Source organism: Stegastes partitus, unplaced genomic scaffold (assembly GCF_000690725.1).
Source record: "Stegastes partitus isolate 25-593 unplaced genomic scaffold, Stegastes_partitus-1.0.2 Scaffold908, whole genome shotgun sequence".
Classification (NCBI taxonomy): domain Eukaryota; kingdom Metazoa; phylum Chordata; class Actinopteri; family Pomacentridae; genus Stegastes; species Stegastes partitus.
In genome coordinates, this window is record NW_007578639.1 from 95859 (window position 1) to 120409 (window position 24551).

Consider the following 24551-nt stretch of genomic DNA (forward strand, 5'->3'; position numbering starts at 1 on the left):
GTTGAAGGCAAATTTAAAAAAAAAAAAAAAAACTAACAAAAGAAACCTATGAAACTGTGACAACGTGCTGCCACCTGGGGAAAGGTTCACAAGTTCTCAGGATCAGCTGAGGCCACGGTGAGCTGCTGTCAATCGCTTTTTTTTTTTTCTTTTTCTTCTTCTTCGCTGTAGCAGTCAAACAGCAATGGTGTGTTTGTTTATTTATTTATTTACTTATTGACAGACTCCGCCATCAATAAATAATGAGGATGGAGAGCAGTCGTGACTGGCGCTGCATGCATCTAGGAACTCGTACCCCTCAGCTTTGGAAAACTGGCTCATCGCATCGGCACGCCACTGCGCTCACGAGAAACTCTCACACAAGACGCGAGGTTCCATTTCAGATTTATTGTTTTAGAATCTGACTAGAGAAAGAAGAAAATGAAAAAAATATAAAAATATTAGGTCAAGATGCGTCACGATCAGGAGAAAATGTTAAAAGTGTGAAAAGTCACAAACTGTACATCAAAAAGTGCTTTGTATAATATGTCTGACCGTCTCTGAGACAAAGCGTTAAAGGGAAGCTCGTTTGAAGTGTCAAACAATTTACAGCGCTTTATCCAAGGACGAGTGGATTGCATTTGACTAAAGCCACCCACATTGATAGACACTTAATTCCATACAGCATGCTCAAGGTCATCTCGCGCTCTCGCTCTCTCTACAACAGTCACAAAAGCAGTGTCTGCATTACAGAGAGACCCACACATTTCCCCTATGCAGGATGAATTCCTCCACTAGCACTGCAGAAAGTCACTCCTTCGTGAGGGGAAATCAGGCTCACGTGAACACGCATGAGCTTGAACACGGGAGCTATTCTCTCAGTTGCATCTAAGCTCAGAATACATGTTAAAAAAAATAGTGAATGAATTTGGTTTGATCTGCTGTGCTGTAAGATTAGGGATTATATACAGCTGGTAATCCATCTGAGGGGAGGATGAACACTCCTCTGGCTTTAGCTCTGCTCTCTGATAGACTGTCTGGACAAACACCGGCTCTCCTCATCCGCTCTGACCTTCCTCAGGCCGTTTGCAGAGGGTGGAGGCGCGGCCGGGCGCGAGACGAGTCGAAGACAGCGTCGGTCACGACGTGTCATTCCTTCTGGCAGCCACAGGGGGCGCACTGGTTCTGCTCACACCGCTTGGTGGGAAGGCTTGGCTCCGAGCCTGGTTTCTGCAGGCAGGCAATGGGAAAGTATTAACACTTGGAATAGTGACAGTACCTACCTCAGACAGATTAGCGGTACTAGTGAGCAATATGGCTACTGGAGGGTGTGTTCACAGAGAAAAAGCCATCACATAAATATCTGTCCTTTTCCTTAATAAATGCAAGAAAATTTCAGACGCACATCAAGGTCAAGGTCGCAGCCACGCCTTTTTTCCCCCAGAAATGTCCAGATACTTGTCCTGTTGTCACTGTGCCACTGGGTGTCAGTGTGGTGACATACAGACTCAGCACAGCTTGATTTCACTCTCCAGCAGCATCGCCCTCCCCTCTCCTTCTCTCTGCCACTCATTCTTTTTATCTCCCGGCCCCCTGTTCACCTGATTCTGTCTCCGAGCGGGCCGCACAGGTTGGTTGTCGGGGTGGTTGGGCGCCCACGGCCCCAGGCTCTGGTTGGAGTAGAAGTCCATGGGGTAGACTTCCTTCCAGCTTACCTCTTGCAAAGCAACAGCTGCCTGGAAGATAAGATAAACGGGGAAGATAGATGGACACAAATTGCAGCGAAAACTGGAGAAAAAAAAAAAAGGGAACAAGAAACTTGACAAGCTAAAAGTGCAGTAACAGCAGCCTCTGAGGGTGCTATGCTACATGATTCTGCTGTGTCTCTGCGTTATGTAGGACTGGATTTGCAGTTTTTTCAGGGCAAACGAGCCGCAGCGAGCCGCGGAGTGATGAGAAGACGCAGCAGACTGACTATACAGACGAGACAGGTGTCATAATATTAAACATGGATAACAGGCAGAGTTGTCATGTTATCCCTATGCAGCTGCACTGCGTGACACAACAGCTGGCAGAGGAGTGCAACAGCGCTGGCATGACGGTGCTGTGACATAAGTGCAGACTGCTCCATATGGAGGAGAAGTGCCTGTGAATATTGATTCTGAATGAAAGAAAGAGCAGTGGATTGACTGAACAGATGAATAAACAAGGGTTCTGAATGAAAGAACAAATCCTTGGTTTGTTTAATTATTAATCCCCCCCTCCCCTCATCTCCTCACTCATCTTTCATACTATGTAGATGCGTAACTTTAGGAGAATTTGGGATGATTTTGATGATGAATGGAGAAAGTAAGTCATATAAATATATCTCTCACACACACACACAAAAACAGTTGTACACCAATTAAAGAATTTAGTTCAAAGGAAATGTGAAAAAGTCAGCTTCAAAGTGGGGAAATCTTTCTTGTAGTAGGACATAACTCATCACTGTTACGCAGCTTGTGAGTAACTGCTGCTGTTTGGTAGTAGAGGGGTTGCATAGTGGCTGAAAACACCAAGAATGCATTAAACAAGTGGTGGAGAACAACTTAAAGAAGTTTCTTTGGGTTTCAGGTTGTGCATCATACATGCTGTATTTTATATGCATGCATGCGTCAGGTATAACAATATTAACACAACCTTCATCTTTCAAGCTTCTAAATATACAATCTAAGGGTCGGTCCACATGTGATCGATCGTAAACAAACTGGAATACATATTTCATTATATACACTTTGTTTTTCTTTTGGCCTTTCCGTTGCCCAAACGTCCTTCTGCTGGAGTCTTCCTCTCCTCTCTCCTCTCTCCTCTCTCCTCTCTCCTCTCTCCTCTGCCCTTATTCCACACATCTCTCGTGTCTCATCGCTTGTACCCACTGCTCTCCTCCTCTCCCCTCTCACACCAGCTGCCTCTCTCTGTGGAAGCTAGCTTCTCCTGCTAATCCCTGCTCTGACAGGAGAGCCAAGTGTGTCTTATTGACTATAAATATAACATGAGACGCACTGAAAATAAATGCTGCTGCCTCCCTCCCCACCCTCCCCTCCATCTCCTTCCTCTCCTCTCCTCTCTCTCTCCTCACTTCACTCCACCCCTCCCATCCTCTTCATCTTCATCCTAAATGCCACAGTGAAAAGCACAGCTCACTGAGATGCATAACACTCATAGGTACGGGATGGGTGGGTGGGGTGAATTAAGACTTATCACAGCCACACACATATAGACACAAGTGCAGCTGCAAATTATTTAAATGCACAGACATTGTTCCCAAATAGCTGGCGGGCGAGAGCGGAGCGAGCTGTAACGAAAAAAAAAAAAAAAAGAAGAAGGACTTAAGAAAACAGATTGCTGCTTTCCTCATTACAGCGAGGGGCGAATTTCAAGCTTCGCACGCGGCATTATAGACCTCAGTCAAAAACAATATAAAACAATCATTACTTTTTCTTCTAAGGTGAACGCTATCATTATTCTTAATGGCCTCATTCTGAAGTGTAAGTGCTCGGCGGGCAGCACACGCAGAGACGTGCGCTCAGAATAAAACAGCAACCATTTCGAATCACAAATCCAATATTCAAGACAAGCAATTCCCCTCGCAGCCATTTCACAGGAATTCAAATCAGCAGCGCATCTTTGACGGGAAAGAAAAAAAAAAACATTGACTGAATTAATAGTTGCCATCAAATGCTAACCAGCTAACAGCTCATAACTGCCAAACTCATCACAAAAGCAAGCCTGTTTTTCTTTCTTTTCTTTTTTTTTTTTCATTTTTTGCTACAACAGCTGCGGCGGCACACAAACAAACGCTCGCTTTGAAATGGATCTTTATGGGCTTCTGTCCGATCTATCTCTCTCCCTTTAGAAAAACAAGACAGCTGCAGGAGGAGGAGGAGGAGGAGGAGGAGGATGGGTTGGTGGGGAAGGATGAGGAGGAGGAGGAGGAGGAGGAGTAGGGGAGGGTCGCGCTGTGTGGTCCTCTAGCCAGCAGGGGGGGCTATTCTGCTGCTGATGGTGTTTTTTTTTTAACATGCATGTGAGCTGGTGCTGGAGGAAGAGGGAGGGCAGGAGTAGGCACGAAAACGCCATCTCCAGCACAGTCAGGCCTTGATGAGTCCTACACGGATTCGCTGCCCTTTCAAACACACTTAGCTTATCTCCTGTGCTTTTGATGAAGAATCCAGCAGGTCTCATGTCTGTGCATGAGCACCGTCTGATGAGTGGCAACTTGTTGAGCAAAGGTGTACCTCATACGGAGACAGCAGGGGTTTGGAGAAGGCAGTGCCCCAGTCGATGGAAAGGCGTGGACAAGCGATCTGGACCCACCTGTAAAGAAAGACCAAGGTTTGTTAATTCAAGCAGCAGCAGCATCAGCAGCAGCGAGGGAAGGTGAGAGACCTATTAGACAGGCAGGGCACATATACGACTGCACGCTGCATGTGGAGACGTGATGCAGTGGGGAGAGGGGAGCCTCCCTCCACCTGATCTCCAGCATCTGTTGGGGAGATCTGTCCTGATTTGCAACAGTTCTAAAGACAGCCATTGCTACACTGTGTGAATGCATACCGAAATAGGGAGTCTTAAAAGAAGAGGGAGGGGAAGGGAAGGTTTGTGGCGGTCTGGTGGAGGGGGATGGTTGCAGGGAGGCAAAAAAAAAAAAAACAGGAAAAAGAAGTGAACAGAGGTGAAAAGAGAAGAAATGCCGTGAAAGAAAAAGAGGGAGAGGTTAGGTGAGTGTGAATAAAAAAGCCGCACCAGCCGGTCTCCACGGAGGTAGCCTACATAGCTCGCAGACAGGGTGGTGGTGGTGGTGGTGTGGGTTTAGTGGTGGTGGTGGTGGGGGCTGTGTATTAGAGATGGGGAGGGGGCGGGAAAAAGAGAGAGAGAGAGAGAAGGACACAGATACACAGCGATAGGGAGAGAGCGATGAAGACGAAGGAGGAGGAGGGTTTGCGAAGAGGCACAAGCAAGAAGAGAGAGGAGGAGAACAGAGGCAGGAGGAGAGCAAAAAAAAGATTGGCAGGGAGAAAAGTGTTTACTCTGGAAAATGCATGAGAAAGGGATGAGGAGGGTGTGGATGTAAACAGCTGCAGGGAAAAATGAACAATGGCAAAATGGAGACAGAAAGCGGCCGGGGCTACGGGGGTTAGCTTTCACTAGATCAATGCTATCCACGGCTCCATCTCTACCGAGGCACTGTACCCCTCCCCTCGTCCCTAATCCTAATGACGGAGCTCCATAGGAAATATTGACAAACACCAACTGAGCTGCAGTGCATTTAAAAACCGACATGAGATGTAGGTAAATGTCAATAAGAGCGCCGGGTTTTGAGGTTTAAGAAAAAGGACTGTGGGCAAGGACAGATGCGCAGATACTTTCAAGTCCATGGTACTGCGTCAAATTCCCCTTCAGTCTGTTCTTCATTTTCCAACTTTCACACAGTTTCTCAACTGCAGAATTGATTGCACCGCTGACTCTCACTCCACTCTGCTTTCTGTCACAGAAATATTCTACCCCCTCTGGGCAAACGCATGGCATTTTCTCATTTTCAAATAACACTTTTTTTTAAATGTCTCCCCCCTAAGAGTGAATTCTTATTCATCCTCCTAATTTGAGAGCCAGCTGAGTCAGAGACATTTGCACTGAGCGCAAATCTCCTCAGACCAAAGTTTGCTGAGTTTAGATAGAGAGTGGAATCTGAAATGTGACCTTTAAGTCTATCAGCTGCTGTTCGCAATCAGAGCCCTTTAAAGTAGCCAACCGCTGAACGTGCATCAGAAGCTCATATACGCGGGAAGAAAGGACTAATTACAGGAGCGTTCTGACAGTTTGTGTACACGTGTATGTGAATAGTTGCGCATAGGCGCTTCTTCTGCTGTCTGAATCTATGTTTAGCACGTCTTTGCATGTGCGAGATGCAAAAAAACAACACGGGGAGCGGTTTAAAAGAGGGAGGGTGATTAATAAGCAAAGACTCTTCTGCCTAAATCCTTGGGGCTAGCTCTGAGAGTGGAGTCTGAGAGGAAAGCAAGACAAAAAGCATGAAAGGGAAGGCATAGGAGGCATCGCTCCTAAGGAAAAGATAGCTGATTGCTAAAGCTTGAAGTCCCTTTACACTGCCTGTGCCAAAGAGACTGGCTGAATGGGGCATTTCTATAAAATGCATAGCACCATGCCAGGCATTGCCCCCAGAAAGGAGTCCAAATTTTATTTCCAGCCTTTATCAGTCTAACCAGCACAGTAGAGAACCCACATCATGAGGCGCAGCGAACAATGAGAGAACTGGAGGAAAGAGACACGGGAAAAGGTTGGGTTTTGTCTCAGGCGGTTAAGCCTCGCGTCACAACTTGCTCGCAAACAAAAATGAACTGAAATAAACGCTGATTGGATACGGCTTTGGTGATGGATGCTTGTCTCTTCTGTCCCTCTCTGAAGGATGTCTTTACTTGAGGAGAAAGCACAGCCTTTCAACATAAAGAGAGGATTAGAGGTGCAAGATGTGGGACTGGCGAGGTTTGCCATGATATATAAAGGATGACATTTAGTACTGCTATGCAACGTGGGCTCCAGCCCGGCTTCACTACATTACCTGCTGTGGCCCATTACACCCTGACACCGTTAGGAGGACCTCTACCTGCGCGGCTCTGCTTCAATTACACTCACAGTCTTGACCCGCCAAAAGCAAGAACAATTAACCTTTTAGAATGGCTGGAGAAAGAAAAAAAAAAAAAGAGGAGAAGAATGTCCTCACCTAAATGGCACATTTAATTGAATTAAAACAAACAATTTCATTTCAGCAAAGCCAAAAAATTAAAATTAAAATTCAAACAGAAAGATAAAAAGGCTGAAATGCACAGGATGGCATTTGCTGTCTGGCTGAGATAAGTGTGTGTGGTGTGCGGATATCTGTACAATAGTTTAAAACCTGCTTGGGGACAGCCTAATTACACACTTAAGAGCATATGCTAATGGTGCCTCTCTCTTTATATGAGCGAGTATGTGTGTGTCTAATGACAGAGAAAGCCTGGGGGTGGGTTCTGTACAGTGTGCTGCGTCGGCTGGTGCTGAGCAGCAGCGAGTCCTCCGCCATCCCTCCGTCTATCTCTCAATCTCCCCCTTTCTCACTCGCTCTTTCCTTGCCTTCCTCCTTCAGCACAGCTTCACAAACCTGGTGGTTTGTATTGTCTGTAGAATGCCTGTGTTCTTACAAACTATTCTGAGCCAGCCAGGGAAGAAAAATACAACAAAAACACAAAATTGCTGATAAATAAAGAAACACCAAAAATATTACCAACAAAGATCCCCTGGATGTTGTCCAATCTCACACACTCACAGTAAACACTTCAGATTAGCGATGGGAACAATGTAGTCGGCAAGTCGTAGCTTCAAAAATGAACTTGCAATTTCACATCTAACCTGGTGTTATTAAGGAACTCTAAAAACATTATTTTTAACACAGAAAAAAAAAGCCTCCACTGAGATGAACAAATGTAATGTCCTCCACAAGAGCTGGAAATAAAACTTTTTTTTTTTTCCTGCATAGATGCATTTCTGGCAGCTCTCACAGAGGGTTGTGCCAGCACAAAAGGGAAAACACCAGCGGCTAAATGATTAGCAACTGGGAATAAAAATAACATTTCTTTTTTTTTTTTTGAGGCATTTTGGTTAATTGAGGTTTCATTTACTCATGCATAATAGATACTTCTGTTTATCAAGTGGTCAGAGATTACAAGAAAATGCAAAGGTTTCTGTTAAATAAGGTAACACAGACTCACTGCCTTTACTTTACGAGGACCAATCACGTATAATTGCCCCTGAAATACTTCTTTGTTAGAACCAAACTGTGTTTGCAACAACTGTCAATGTTCTTTTTCTTTGACGTGAATTGAAAGTTCGCCAATTCTAAACAATTTTATTCAGACAAAGCACAGATAACGTCTTTGTGTTTTGACTGTATTTAAGTTTCTTTTCTTTTGTTAAATGAAAAAAAAAGGGTTTTGGACAAAAACATTCAACAAATTATGGTATTAGGATTAGTTCAGAAGCTCTGCTATTGTGTCGGCAACTATTGTCAAATTATAAACAGCCTTAGTGTTCAACGGCACAAACACAAAACTGCTGTTGAGCCGCATTGTGATGTATTAACACTCAGTGGCTGGTTTATTAGATACAGCTAGCTAAAACGAACACAGACTAATACAGCAGCACTGTAATAAATTATACTTTCATGAAGGGTAATAATGTTGAGTTTTTGCTTCTAGTTCTGTTTTAGAGTGGCACCACTTTAACTTTATGGTCACTTTGGAGGCTGTAGTGTGTATTGTGTAACAGTGACACGTTGTTTCTAATGGTTTGCATGTTTACAGCCCATTTGTATAAATAAAAGAAGACAAAATATAAAAGAATATATCTTCGTAAATAGGGTTTATTGCAGGGTAGTTAGTTTGAGAGGAGTTTCAGTGCATTTCTATTTGATAAATACTGTATACGGGCCTGGATTTTGTATTCCAACACTTTGGTTTTCTTGACATCAATCCCATAAACGCTACTGAAACAGATCTCGTTGTAAAGCTTTTTGTCTATAATGAGGGTTTGTTTTGGTTGGGAGAATCGTGCCTGAATTACATAATTTTCGAGTTGCACCCGTACATCAGTCTGAAGAGGAGAGAAGCTGCAAAACAAAGAAGAAGAAAAAAAAAATCGCTTTTTACCACGATCGCTTACTTTCCAAACACAGCCCCCTCAACTACCTCTGCATCTCTCTCTCTCCAACTCACTCTCAAGCTCTCTCAGACCTTCTGTCCCTCTCTCACCCACTCCTCCCTCACACATCGCACCTCTCATTACTCCACAGTGAGAGGCCAATCTGAGGGAGTGCGAGTGCCAGCGCGAGTGTGATTGGAGCTGTTGCACATCAGTGTCTCACTAACCCCTTGTCCGTCTTCAACTCTGCTGCTCTGGTTGGAAGTCAGATAAATCCGACAAACTGAACCTTGAAGCTGGAGTGCTTGAGGTTTCGTTGGGGAAACTTGAGGACTTAATTTCTAAAGACGAGGCGATGAACGTTGCCGGGCAGGATAACTGGTGCTGAAGTGCCGGAGAATATTTCAGCACCTGCCGGTTTGATTATCAGGAACATGCATCAATATCAAGATGCATGTCTGCATCACTGGCATCACACTTCGCCAGTAATTTAGTATGTGAGAGGGGATGAGTAAGTGTTTGTCAAGTTAGATGGTTTCACATTCTCTTTGGTTTCAGGTAATCCAACATATTTTTAGACTTAAAGTAAGATGATTAAGCAGAAGAGTCTAAAGATAATAATGAAAAATAGTTTCGATAAAAAGCCATCTTGACCAAGGGCAAGGTTAATGCATTTTTTCTATTTTTTTATTACACACTGACCTTACTGCAAAAGTACAGAGTGAAAAGTAAGCACTTCAATGGATTATTCATATATAAAATTTCTTCTTGCTGAGGAAATTGTGTAAAGCAATCAAGTTCATCAAGTTGGGATGATTTGTTTTTGCTACAAAGGCAAAACTGTGGAATCTCCCCAAGACCTGAATGCCAATTTTGTTTATGAAGCTATAAACTCTCGACTACTGTTTGTCAGCTCCTTGTTATATAGTGCACTGGCATATTATGCTGACTCCCCAATTACGTGTGCAATGATGCTTACAGAATACATTTTCAAATGTTGTTGATTGCAAACTTGTAGGTGACTACTTGCTGTTGATCATAATAGCTCTGCCACGGTCCATGATGTGAAAGATAAATTACCCATTCGTTATATCAAAGGGACACCACGGTGATTAAGACTTTGCAAATGAAGAAAAACAAGGAGTCAAAGGAGGAGTGTGTGAGGACAATGAAATCTCGACTTGAATGTTGCTGAAAGCCTTTTGACGAGAGCGAGGAAAAACTGCCAAATACGCTGTACGAGAGGCTCTTCAAGTCTTTGCGGGAACAAAAGTAAAACGGCAACCTTCTCACTGTATAAGAGGGAATCTTAGCCTTGCATAAGAATGCTTTATGCATTGTAGTGTGGTTTAAAAGCGTTAGAGGGGTTGTTAGGGGGAAACTGACCAAAAACACTTTTCAAGCAGCAGGATCAGCCTCAAACCAGCTACAGCCACAACTTAAACAATGGCCTTGATTTGTTTTCGACACTGCAGCTAAAGCAGTGACTTCTGGAAGGAGAGGAGAATACGGGGAATTGTTTTTACCTCATCTGCTATGGTTAAGCAGCTCTGACTCATTGAATAGCATGTCCTGATTTGGGGATGCGTTAGTGTGCGTACGTGCGCAGATTAATACTTACGCGTCTACTTCTGGCATCAGATCCAGCTTGCTTGGGAAAATCTCAGAGAGAAGCACTCGAGTGAAGGACTTGCCCAATGACTGGAGCCTTGATTCCAGGTGCTAGGAAGAGAAAGAGACAAAACAAAAAAGGACTAAGGTTTGCATCTCGCATATCGAACACAATTCTCTCTAGACTTGTAAAACTCCACTGTGTATTAAGTTACAAATCACATCGCCAATAGTGTCGATCGCCAGTGATCACAATCTTTTAAACACTCCAGTCAAGCGTTTTCCACCAGTTTTGCTCGACTGTTAACAATCTCGCCAGGAAGTCTCCAGATCTCTGAAGCCTCATATAGCCGTCCATCTTCTGCGGCTTACCCAAGTCTGCACACTGTTGATAGCAAGTTGAGCAGAAAGCGACTTCTCCTTAGCCATGTCCTCCAGCTACTCCTTGCATTCTAAAGCCAGCTGGGACATGTAATCCCCCTAGTATATTGTGGGGATTCCTCTGGGTCTCCTTCCAGTTGGCTCTGGGCCTCCACAGGGAAGCATCTAGATTAGGTGCTAAAGCCACCTGGCTATTTCCAGAGCAAAAGATCAATGGTTCCCCTCTAACCTCTACACAGATCTCTTCATCTTGGCGCTACGTGTCCAGGTACTCTGTAAAGTTAACTCAGCTTGGGTGCTCATAGCCACGATCCCATTCTTTCAGTCTCTACCTGGAGCTTACTGCAGCCACTGAGTGAACACACCTGCCAAGCTAATACATCTTATGGTCACTAAGAAACAAGACAGTGTGATTCAACTTGCCCAATTTATTCAGCAATTTATTACCAACCCAAAGGACGGAATCCTTTGAATGGAATCGAGTCTTGTACCTTCAGATGTGAAAGTGTCGACTCAGGCAGTTGCTTTACACCCAGTCGTTCACAGTCTGATGAGGCCTACAGAATTATATCCTCAGCATGGCGTGATGACGATGATGATGACGACGACGATGACTGACGATTGATGATGATGACATTGATGATGATGACATTGATGACAATGATACTGATGACAGTGATGGTGACCACGACAACAACGATGATGATATTGACGACAATAATATCGATGATGAGGATATGTTGGATGATGAAGATTATTATTATTATTGCACCTGAGATACTTCTGAGAGAATCCAGTCAGAAGTTTAGCTGCAGAGCTGGTACACTGTACAGGGCTAAGAATAGCTATGTTTAATTGGTACCTTCTTAAGAACAGTTTCCACCAGTTTTTACAGTAAGGGTTAAAGACACTAAAGCCTTCAATTTTCTACCTTTCACAAAGCACCAGACCACTACACCACCCTGGAGGTTAGTGGGTCCACAGGGAGTTGGCCTCACTTCCCTTCCTCACGGTGAGCAGGATCTGGTCCCATGGGTGCCAGATCTCATACAATATATGAAAATGTTTAGCCAGTTCAAGGAGCTCTGCTCCCTTGCCGACTCTGCTTTTGAAGTCGTGGGCAGTGGACTGAGGTGTTATTCAGAAATGCAAGAGGCAACCAGCCCAAGTGAAGAAACCCCACAAATGTTCCTCTGGTGAGATATAGGTTGCTGATATCCACTTTCCTTAGGAGTACCATGAGAAATTTCTCTTACTGTGCTCTTATCAGACATAGAACTGTCCCTTTAGCTGAGAGGTTATCTGACACAACACTTCTTAATCTCAACAGATCGCTAAGGGAGTCCTGGTGAGTTTGTATTCAAATCCCCCTTTTAAATCCATACTCTCCCGCCACATAAAAGGAATCTTTAAGCTTTAATCTCTGGTTGACATTTTCACATCATTGCAAACTTGATCTTTCTAATCTAGATATCTGCAAAGAAGGAAAACCATCAGACATAAACCTAAGAATGTATACTGGCTGATGAAACCTAGGTGTGCTGTAGTTTTAAACCTTTTATAGCTACACTGATCAGCCAAACCATTAACATGAACATTAATCATGATAATATATCACGATTAACAACAATCTTCTGCTGGAAAATCTTCAATCCTGGCATTTATGCATATGGAAATCATAGAACGACAAGACAGCAGCAGCCTCCCTCAGCAGGACGAGGCGCCCTCCAACATCGCAAAAACTGAGAGTCCATGGGATGTGCTGCCACAAACTGGATCCACAAAGGTTCCAAGAGGTCCCACATCTATGCCTCAACAGCTCATTTTTGGAAGCACAATGGGAGCCATACATAAGATAAGGCAGATGGTTTTAATGTTGTGGCTTATTGGTGTAGCATTCAAGCAGTAATTAAGAGTTCTACCATACTGCAACACAGACACGATCATGTGAATAAGGCAAAGCCAGTGAACCAAGTCAAACAAACACTGAAAAATAAGTTGGCATAGAACACAAAGGAAAAAAAGATCAAAGAGAACATTAAAGAATGAGCAATGGATGGGAAAGCAGCAGGAGGTTAAAGGTGAGGAGTGACCAGAGAGGACTTCTCGGTCTATAGATTGTGCATAACAGCTTGTACTTGCACAGACTTTAAACTTTTCACTTATGAGTCTGCACCTAATTGACCAGCATGCGAGCGTGTGCACATACATGCAGCGGTACTTATGAATTCCAAAGCCATCGGTTCTGTCTGAGTGAGTGTGTCTTACGCCGAATGTTGATACAGCTGGCGAAAGTGTGTCTTACATATTAAGAGCAACTTAGTGCCTGGAACATTTACTGTCTTTTAATTTAACACCTTAAAAGTTGTAAAAGGGTACAAGTTTCACAGAATTATTACAATTAACCATCTGAATTCCGCCTAGAAACGCCTGCTGAATAACAACATCTGGGTGATGGAATTTTTCTTGTGTATTTAATTTATTCAAAGACTCAGTTTACTGGGATTGTGCTGTGAAAAGCTTTCTTTGAGGGAAAACTTGACTTTTGGTACAGTGTTTTTTTATGCTTTATATTTCATTCATTGATTGCTGATAATGTTTTATCTGTGTTGTCTTAAGAATGAAAGAAATTGCTCAGAATCAAGCATCCCCAGTAACACTCCTACACAGCCAACCTTGAGGCCAACAGCAAGATCAAGGGCAGGACTCTCTGCAATTGTTTAGCTGCATCATCCTAAATGTGAAATAACAAGCTCCCAGTGTGACGTCTGTCCTATTAGTACTTCATGTCACCGTATCACTTGTCAAAAGCAACTCCCACTGAAAAATATTACAAGCCATTGCACAAGTGGCCTCAGGACATGTAGACTGTTGAAATGTGGATGCAAACTCACCTCCAGGACTTTGGGGCTGCCCTGTCGGCCCAGCGTGCCCAAGATGAGCCCCCATCTCTGTGCCAGTCGAGCCTTGTCAATAGCCTGGTGCCTTAAGGCACGCATGGCCTCGTGGTCGTAGTACTCCCTGGAGAACACCTTACTATAGGGGTCATATCTGCAGTAAGAGAGAGGAAAAAGGCTGAGGCATACAGATGTGTTTGTAAACGTCAACAGACAAACCATATTATACACATTACCGTCTATTGTTCAGGTATCTATCTTGAGGACAGAAATGCAAGAAAAGACGAAAAATCCAATCATGAAAAGCCATCAAGTATGACAGGAGTTAGTGTATCTTAGGGAAAATGGAGGTATTTCTGAGCATCTAATCTCCTTTTCTCCGGTACAAGGGGTTCACTTGAGATTAGTATCTTGTTTATGAGAGAGACCTGTGATCTGTGCGGCAGTGCATATGTGTATAACAACACAATTTCACTTTGCATGCAAACAAGGCCTCATCAAAACAGAACTTCATCCTCAGAAAACATTATCACAGCACTGCAATAAGGTGCAGGATCGTGAATACAAGGGTTTGAAAAATCTGAACAGCTCTGAATAGCATTACAAAATGTTGTTTATATGCCAAAAACAGTATTTTAAAATGTGTTTTTATATTCTCTATTAAAAAAATGCTTGTTTTCTCTCTGGTTTTCCAAATTTGGTAGCAACTTGCTGTATTTCATGTTATCAGTTGCTCCTAAACCGTGTTGTAATGCTAATTGACTACAATGAACATTTTGTAGATGAGATCAGGATATAACAACAAAGATATGGAAATATCTGACTGCAAATGGTTTCATTTTGTTTCACAATACCTGTAGGCAGGGATATCTGGGTTTGCAATCATGATCGACTCCAGGTGAAATCTTCCATCTCCTAGATAACTATAGAGAGAAACACCAAATCAATCCAATGTTTCAGGTAAATGAAATGAGGGGGGTGGAAAAAAAATAATTTGTACAAAGAAAATCTCCTCTAAGCAATCAAAATGCAGTGCTCAACCATATTGAACACTGACCTATTATTCTCTCAGCCTCTCCATCAGCTTTCTCTCTCGATAAATGTATTCATCTCTGTATCCTCCTAACAGAAGACCAAAGTGTTTCCAGGCAGAAGGCCTAAGGCTGAGGTGGAGGGTCTACCCACCGCTGCTGTCCAGGAACGCGACCCCAACGATCGCAGCATGCTGTTTACAGAGAATGCGAGCTCTTCCAATTAACCCCAGGTCTAGTGCTGGGGATTCACCGAAGCCGGAGCAGAGGCAGAGTTCACAAACCATAAACACACAGTGGCATGTAGGTGCCTGAAAACACGAGTTCTCTTACATAAATCCTGCTGAGGGGTCAGGCTGAGAGGAATCCCGCTGTGAATGTGAGTGGGCTCGGGTTGGTACCCCCTTACTCATTACTGCATAGTGTCTGTAGACCCACTGAGACCGGACATGCAATTAAACCCACTAATTGGTCAGTGTTTAGAACAGCTTGAAACAGGCGGTGGGTGGTTTGCCATATAGGTTACAAGGAGACGTGACTTGCCGAGTCTTTATTTGCAAGCACACACATCTCAGGTTGGATGTGAGTAATAACAATCAACAACAATATTATATATATGTCTGTCTCTTTTCTTTTCCTGAGAATCATCCAAGGCCCTCATATAATTATGTTTTCAACAAGAAGCACGTCAGCCACAGTCCTCCTCACCAATCCGTAGCTTTAAAAGGCTAATGTGCTCGACTCGTCACCAAAGTCCTTACATCGAGATTCTATTGTTCTTCGCAAAAATGCTCTCGCTATAATGGCGAATGCTATGTATCTATATATGCAACATCCTATCTTCACTTGCACACCCTAGTATTGTTCCATTATGAGCGAGAGCAGAAGCAGGAGATAGAAACGGTCAAATGATCACTTCTTGGAGCGCTTTTCAATGTACTTTGCAGCTTTTAAAAATTGCTTTTCATTCTAGAAATGACACAGACCTGGGCCTTTGAAAGCCTCAACATTGGCTTCAAAGACTATTACACTGCTATTCATTCTCTATAATGCTCCAGAAATTCAAAACTTGGATAAAATACAACTTCAACTTGTGCATATGCTATTTTCCGAGTGCAGACTAATTTTTAATTAATGTAACATAACCCGACGTTAAATATTAATTTATCGCTTTATTGAAGGTGATGAACAGAACTACACACTGCTGAGAGGAAGAATGAATGTAAAGAAGATTGGTGCTGCTTTTCTTAGAGATAGTGAATAATCAGTCGTGTCATTACCTTAATGGTAGTTCATTAAGGTAAAAGAAAGCTCATAGTAAATGCATAATGAGACACTTTATCTCTTTGGGTTGATGATTAAAACACTGTTTGTGAGGTGTTGCTATACCAGAGAGGGAGATAGTGCATATTTCAGGAGGTCTGACATCCTCCCTGCATCTGTATGTTACTGATGTGTACAACATAAGCACGTGTGCGTTAAATGTGGATGTGAGGAACAGAGAGAGACTGAAGCAAACCAGCTCTCAGGCAGGCTAATCGATTCTCTCTCCCAACACACTCCTGACACATCAAAGACAACGCACGTTGAATTAGTCGGTGAAAGACACTCTGACGCTTCTTTCACACGAAGAGAGACGCACACTAATACACACACCACTTTTGTCTCCACTTATGCATACAGCAAGCTTGTCCTTGTGTAGCCGTTTTAATCTCATGCACTGGGAGGTTTTTAATCGCATGGACTAACACTAGATGTGTGCAGATCAGACATATGGGGTGATGGACCTCCACATAATTATACCAGGGGAATTACATCATCTCGCTGTGCATCTCAAAGCTGCATAAGATTTCTCTGCTTGTAGAACAGCACAAGACGTATGGACGCAAAGTGGCTGTGGAGGTGTTGTTTGTTGCTTGGACCTGCTACTTTGCTGGATCGCCTTCCTCCCCGCAGCACAGAGAGGATAAGCACCACTTTGACAAGTCTCACATGTGCAGCGTTTCTGTGAAAACACAGAAGAACTAGTTTTGTAGGACACATGCAGCTGCTGAATGGATTCATTTGGTTTTTCAACCCCTTGAGAAGGAATGAAAAGGGAAATAAGAATTTAAAACAGGCAATCATACGAGCTGTAAAACATTTACAGGCAAACTGTGATGTTGCACAATTTATCAATTCTCGCTGCGTGCGTGTCGCCAAAGGTGTCGTACTTTGTAAAAATCATTTCCTTAAAACTTGGAAAAACGGTTGAGCGTGCGTTGTGGTGGGTTGGAAACAGGCAAAAGTGTCTGACTATGAGCAATTCAAAGCTTGTCACAGTGGTATTTTCTACCTTGCTGTTCTGGATCACCGCTGGGCTGTTAGTGGCTGGATATAATAGCTGCACACATACAGGTAGTTGCCACAGCCTTCTATGTCTGCTGTGACCGCTATATTGTCATACTGATCATTACACATGAGTGGACATGACAATTGGCAGGCGCAACTGTGGAAGATAAGCACGGAGGAGACAATAGCTGGATGAGTCAACGCTGGAGGTCTTTGGTTATCTGGATAATCTCTGCTGACTAACAAAAACAGGATCTCGGCTGAGACTGTGAGGTGGAACAGACAGAAAGAGGGAGATTTCTTACATTATGGCATTAACGTGGCGGTCCAAGCGAGGGGACGTACAGCCCAGAATCTCTCCTGGTGACAGAGGACGACACTGTGGGACAAACATGTCGTACTCCGGCTTGAGGGCTGCACTCACAGCCTGCAACGTGGAGGAAGGGTGAGAGAATTATACGTATGGCGCACATATTTAGTCAATTCTCTGTATTCAATTGGTCCTTCTTCCACTGGCATTAAGACAGGAGACACACAAAACAAATGCAGTTCACATAGAATATAGTCTAGATCTATTAGGACATTTCATTTGTAACAAAAATGGCTACAACAGTAAAGTTTTCATTTTAGTTTGTTTACATCAATATAGAAAGATCTATTTTCGAAGTATATCTCTTTGAACACTAAGTTCAGGAGTTCAAAAGCTATCGTACAAAAACACATCAAGCCAAACAATGTTTCACAGCCCACTCTCCAATTACAATAGAATCCTTGCAATTTTTCAAAATTTGCATAAACCTACTTGAAATAAAGCTGAGACTTGCCACTTTAAAGTTACATTCAGTATATACTTCAAAAATGAATGCGCTGAAGCACAGAGCCTGTGGAACAAAAATGTGTAAAAGTATGAATACATTCTGGGCTGTATATATATGCAGAAGAGAAAATGGTGAGAAATGATAAAGGCCAGAAGAGACTTCACTCAAAATGTGTCTCTAAAGTGATTTTGAAAGGGTCATGCATAAAACTCATTCTCCCACAGATTTGACTCTCAATGCAGCCACCTGTGTTTAAACCCTCACAATTCTGCAGAGCACTGAGAAAGAAACTGTGTGCCGCACCGCAAACCACACATTCTGAAAAACATTAAAACGTAAATAAGAAGATTATCAACATGCTAATAAGGGAAATAAATAAGTTCTGAAAAGTTTGGTCTAATACTTAAGAGAAATCAACATGAATGCAACCCTCTGAAACCCCAAACCTGTCAGCAGCTTTAAAAAGACATGTCGTCTTTACAAAATCACCAAAATGATGCCATTTGTTAGAGCCAGAAACAGAGAGAATCATTTGATTTAAAACTTTCTGATGGTCCTTTAACTAGTTATCTGTGATGTGCTGTTCAAAAAAACATAACCAAATCTAAGCTTAAAGTTGCGATAGTTTCTGAAAATCACTCTCTTATACATGTGTCATATAATTAAAAAAAAGTTCTTGTTTGTTCTAAAGCAGATTCTTAAAAAATAGAACAAACAAACAAAACAAACTCCTCAGCGCAACCTGAAAGACATTAATGCCTCAACTGTGAAAAACAGTTATGGATGAAACATGGAGAAAATGTTGTAAATGTTGATTCCAGGTTTTATGCATTTTTGTACAAGAAGCAATCAAATAAATTCAGTTTCTTTTTTTATGATTTGTGGAATTCTAATTGTGTCATAGTACACAAAACACGTTTTTGAATTGCCTATACTTCTTACCATGGTTCTCCTGTTTCTAAAGTGGTGCAGAACTTTATATTGCAGAGTTTAAGTCCAAAGGGAGTAAAAAAATGTGACAGGAGAAGAAGTTGCCCACAAACTGCTTGGGGTTCAGCGAGTTAAGTAAAGTGAGAACACGGGAGAACAAACAATTACAGCAAAAACAAACAAACACGTGTTAGTGTGCTCTCAGGCGGAAGGATAAATTGAACGATTTAAGGCTAATTTAAGACAGTCCGCAGGGAATACGGGTGAACTCCAAGCTTCTCCCGCCCATACTGTGTGACCCCTGCAAGCCTACACACCGTAAGACATGAGCGAAGATGGAGGTACACATGCATACAGTACACAGCTGCACAAACGCAGAGAACCATGCGCTCAAACACACCACAACATATAACAGGACCCGCAACAGCAGAGCATCATTTAAAAATAGCTGCGGTTACATTAGTGAAAACCCGGCGCCGTGTTGGTGCAACACAGCAATTGAAAGCAGCAGCAGCAGCAACAGAATGCATTATAGAAGAAGGAGGCAGCAAACCTGAAAGATGGTGTTCAAGTTTAATACTATAGCTGCTGCCACTGCTTATGTAAAGAGCAGCACCGAGCACGATGCTGAACCGAGAGGCCTTCCGAGTTCATTCCACCTTTTAAATCCAAAATAACTGCTGCCGGATTTGTCAAACCCACACTTGAACTGAGCTTTAGAGTGGAGTGTGAGCTTGTTCATGAAAGCCAGGGAAAAGTGCTATATAAATGTAGCGATGTATGTATAGGTGTGTATTCCTGTCCTGTATACAAACACGCACACGTGTGAAGAAATATGCGAAGGTACAGAACCAGCCAGCTTCCCATACTTGCCCACATGCACACCAAAACAAGCGCTTAATCACCTGCAGTGCTGCCACAAACTGAATAGTGCTGACGAGTGCCAGAGATTGTCCAGGGGCGAAGTTGAACTTGACCGTGTCCAGGAAGTGTGCATTGTCCATCTGGATATCCACAAACACATACAGCATCTTAATACCTGCTGTCGAGTCTATGGGGACTGCAGAGAGACAAAGACAAAAGAAAGACAGATGAATAATTCAGTCTATTATGTCAGGTAAGCCTGCGTTACATACACTATTGATGGGACCTCATACAGCTATACGGGAAAACAGCGCGCGCACATACAGCATATCTGTGAAGTAAGAGCGGCTGCCTGTGAGATACAGCTGAAACCGAATCAGAGCGGGCTTCCAGCACACGCAGGAGCTGATGCAAATACTTCAATTATTTAGGGAAGTAGAGGGACACATGCGATTACTATTAATGCCATTAATTTCACAGGCCATTTGCTACGGGCCTAGGAGACGCAGCTCGGGATGTGACGAGTTACATGCCGAACAAAGTCCAAGGAAAGAAAGGGGAGGAAAGGGCATGGATAAGAGAGAGGAATCATTGTTGGTGTTGATCATTAAAATTATTCTTCCTCTTGTGTTAATTTGCAGATCAGGAGCGAGGGGACTTTTTTGTTATAATTAAGCAAATTGCTCCATTATGATGAAAACGTTTTACGAGCAAGTGCGACTCACTTGATGGCCTAGATTAAAGCAACGTTGAGGGAGAAAAGAGATATGGGAGCGAATCATCCCGAGGTGCAGAAAACAGGGAGTGAATGGAGAAAGGGATGTTGGGAAAACCGAGAAGCTGTTTTCACAAAAAGGGGGCTGAGGGCAGATGGGATTAAAGCAAGAGTGAAGAATGAGGAAGTAGGCTGGAAAACACTGAAATTCAATTTAGGGGTTGAGGGGGGGGAGGTAGTCTCATAATCATAAACTCCAAATGATTCGGCTTGGAAGACAGGAGGGGAAAAAGTAATAGGATACTGAATGTGTGTTTGGTTGGAGCGTGAGGGGTAGGTTGTCAATTAACTGGGAACAGAGGTGATGGATGCGCACACATCTCTGCAGAGAGGGGAAGGAAGGAGATGGATAGGCATTTATGAAGGGGGGCTTTGCTGCAGGCCACATGTTTAGTGTAAAAAAACCAAGGAGTTAAATATATCATGAGGCTAAAAACGGTCGGAAGAGATGAGTAAAAATCTACACTGAGACTAACGGCTGTCTGTTGCTTGTTTATGGGCGCTCCCAAACCGTAAAGGGCAGAAGAAAGCGACATCGATCTGTGTTCACATTAGCATGGTAGCCTGAGAGCACTTAGGCGTTGCAATTAGAGACGCTGTCAATGCGACGGACAGGACTCACTCGCACCATCACTGGTTTTACTCTTGCAATGAAGTCACTTAGCACAGCTGCTTATTAAAGGCCGCGTAAACACATACACGGGCGCATTTACGGCGAGTGAAACGAAGAAAATAAGGCTGATGGTATACTGCCTCGTTTACAAATGGTTTGTTAAAAATTAAAAACAGAATCTATTCTATATTTTACTTGTGCGCAGATTCATAAATTATACAGCAGCCATTTGGCACCTTCCATAAGTGTTCTGAGCTAATCGGTGTGTGACACGTGGCATTAACATTCACGTCACTCTAATCTAACATCTGTTGCGTGTCTGAGAACAGATACAGGACGGTGATGATAATGGAGCTGATCTGTGGATGAAAACAAGACTTTGGACTACACAATTATTTGCAGTGTTTGTTATATTTTTATATTATAGTTTTTCATTGCTACAAACTGGGTTGAATACACTATGAAGTTCACAAACAGAACGCTGAAATAATTGACCGTGCATTAGTCTTGCAAAACCGAGCCATTCTGGAGAACAGAAGAGTCTGGCTGCACTTCTTCTGTATTCTGTTAAAGGAGAAAAAAACACTTTGCGGTAGTGGTTAATAACTCACTAATTAACAGTTTACAAATGATCTATTAACTAGTTATAACGGATAGTTATTATAAAGTGTTACCCACTCTGCTTGTTTGTGTTTCTTTAAACCAATCAGAATAGCATCATGCAGAGCTAAGTGAAACCTCAAAATAGTCATGGGTGGAGTTGTTTTGGTGGAACATTTGCACACAGGACAGTGAGCACTGCCATCAAAACGGCTAATTCAGCGACAAAAACCAGCAGGTCTGCCTTCCGTCACCAATCCGAATCCCTGGCAAAATTTTAAGTTTTCCATGTGAGATGTTGCCTACCCAGTTGTTGGTTCATGTAAAGAAGGGGATTTTGAAAATGGTGACATGTAGATAGATTGGGAGGAGAAAGCTGTGTGAAATACATGGCCAATATTAAGTTTATACTTGCAGCCTACAGTGCCTATAAAAAGTATTCACCCCCCTTAGAAGTTTTCCTCTTTTACTACGTTTCAAAACTTAATCATAGTACATATACTTTGGCTTTTTTTTTGATAAGAACTTACACAAAAAGGCTTTCATGTCATAGTAAAACCAGATTTCTAAATGAATCAAAAATATAAAATAACTGATTGCATCATTTTTCATTCCCTTTAAAGTGACTCACCTTACAACAGTCAAAGCGGACAAGAGGACAGTGGCAAAGAAAAGCCACAGATGAAAAAAATAAATATCTGTGTTCGCCAGAAGGCATGTCGGAGACTCTGAAGTCAACCGGAAGACAGTTCTTTGGTCTGTTGAGACCAAAGTTGGGCTTTTTGACTTAAAGACTAGACGTTATGTTTGGTAGACACCTAACATTTCACGTCGTTGCAAATGCACCATCCCTAGCATGGGGGTGGCAGCATCATGAAACGGGCGTGTTCCTCCTCCTCCGCAGCAGCAGGCCCTAGAAGTCTTGCAAAGGGTAAGTTTACTGGAGCAAAGAAGACAGGCAGACACAGAAGAACCTGATGCTGTCTGCAAGAGAAGTGCGGCTTGGGAGAAGATTTATTTTCCAGCAAGACAATGAAGCATACTGCCAAAGCTGCACAGAAATAGTTTAAAGACAAGAAGGGGGAATGTTCTGGAGTGGCCGAGTCAGAGGCCAGACTTCAATCCAATCGAGAATTTGTGGATAGACTTGAAAAGAGCTTGTCACTCATGATCACCGTGCAACCTGACAGAGCTTGAACTGTTTTGCGAAGAAGAATGGGGTAAAATTGCAGGGTCCACATGTGCAAGATTGAGACCTATCCACACAGGCTCAACGCTGCAACTGCTGCCAAAGGAGGATCGACTAAATCTTGATGTGGAGACGGTGAATACTCATGCAGCCACTTATTTTTAATAAGCTTTATATTGTTAATTAAATGATATTGCTTTGCAAAACTCTGTTTTCACATTAAAACTAAAGATGCTTCTGTAAAAAGCTAGATTATATTATCATGACTCAATGTTGAAAACTTATTAAAGGGGAAAATCTTCCAACAGGGGTGAGGACTTTTTATAGGCACTGTACATCTGGTGAGTCAGACTAATCATGCATATACTGCATATATTTTTTCAATAGATATTTTTCAGCATTTTTTTTTTACTTTATTGGAAAATGAAGAAGCTGACAGCAGGACTGTAGAGTGAATGTAGTTATAGAGTCAAGGTCTTCCATAGGACGCATATATTGTGAGTAATTAGGTGATAAATATCAAGTCCTAAGTGTCTATAGATGGGAATTGTTGGACTCAGGTGTCATCCTGTCACTAGCCGAATGTAAAATTGGCAGTGTGGGTAAGTTTTGCTTAAGCTCTTGTAAAATGATTCATACCACTAAAATAGTCAGGATCTGCTCAGGATGTTTAAGAAGGTCCAGTAATACTTTGCTATGGCAGCTGGCCTGGCATTATCTGAGCAAAGCTGCTCCGTCCTGCCAGTTTAGTTTTTTTTCCTGGAGGCAAAAAAACCCAAAAGTTTCATTTTGTTGTCTTTATTTTGTTTCTTCCCTCTCCTGCCCACTCACTCTCAGTACTTTTCCTTTTTTATCTTGGGCTTTTTTTTGTTCCGCCTCGTAAGGTACTATTCAGCATCAACAAGGTTAAATAAAATTTCCACCACTCATATCCGCAAACAATATTAGAACTTTGAAACAAGGCACTGTGATGTTGCTCACGCTGTTCTGCAGAAAATGGGGGTGCCTTATGATGACAAAATATGAGAGGACATGAATACTCAAAAGCAGATACTGCAGAGGAAATAAAAAGGGGAAAACAAAGGAACGCTGGAAAGACGGTTTCTCTGTGAGTCAGTCAAAACACGGCGTCTTTCATCTCCCACAGGTGGCTGACATCTTGAGAAACAGTGCAGATGATGTCCTCATGACTGAGTGATGAAAGTCAGGACAGCATACAAACTGGCACCCGTACACACGAACGCTCTGGAAATCTGTAGCCCGTTTGATTGCTTTGAAAATCTCTTCCATCAGCTAATATCTGATCTAACTTCACAACCCACGCAAGACTTTAGTACCTTTATCTTTGCGTTTATTCGGTCCTTCTGAGCCTAAATGGGGAATGTGTACACATCTTATCTCTTTTGTAAACATACGTGCCTGCGCTGGCATAATTCCTCCGTGATTATCAAATAATGAATGTGCCCACACACGCGAAGACAAACAAACACAAACAAAGCATAAACCAAAAGATTGGAGAGTTTTTTTGTTGTTGTTGTTTGATTTTTTTATGTTGTATTAAAATTCTGTTGGTCATTTCTGGTATTTGGGAGAGGTGAGCTTGTTCTGGCAGAGATATATCAAAACTATTGATTTAACATTTCCTCCCATGTTCTGCAAAAGACAGACAGCGGGGGCGAGGGTGAAGGTCCTCAAGAACTGCTTGAGGTTTTCAAAAGGACGGCTCTAATGCATGTTCCCCATTGATCTGCCGGGTAAATGTGATGTCCGGGCTCCAAAGGTCTGATATGCTTTCCATA

The 24551-nt window shown here is 42.6% G+C and overlaps 1 protein-coding gene across 1 annotated transcript; it reads right to left on the reverse strand.

The window, feature by feature from the left end:
* Nucleotides 1–367: 367 nt before the first annotated feature.
* LOC103366110 (diphthamide biosynthesis protein 1-like) lies at nt 368–19781 on the reverse strand (the record flags this gene model as incomplete). Its single annotated transcript, XM_008293747.1, has 8 exons — nt 368–1209; nt 1581–1715; nt 4257–4335; nt 10334–10434; nt 13599–13755; nt 14456–14524; nt 17269–17390; nt 19617–19781. Coding segments are annotated over 8 exons (909 nt in total), but the record flags the coding sequence as incomplete, so codon positions are not given.
* Between the last annotated feature and the right edge of the window lie 4770 nt (nt 19782–24551).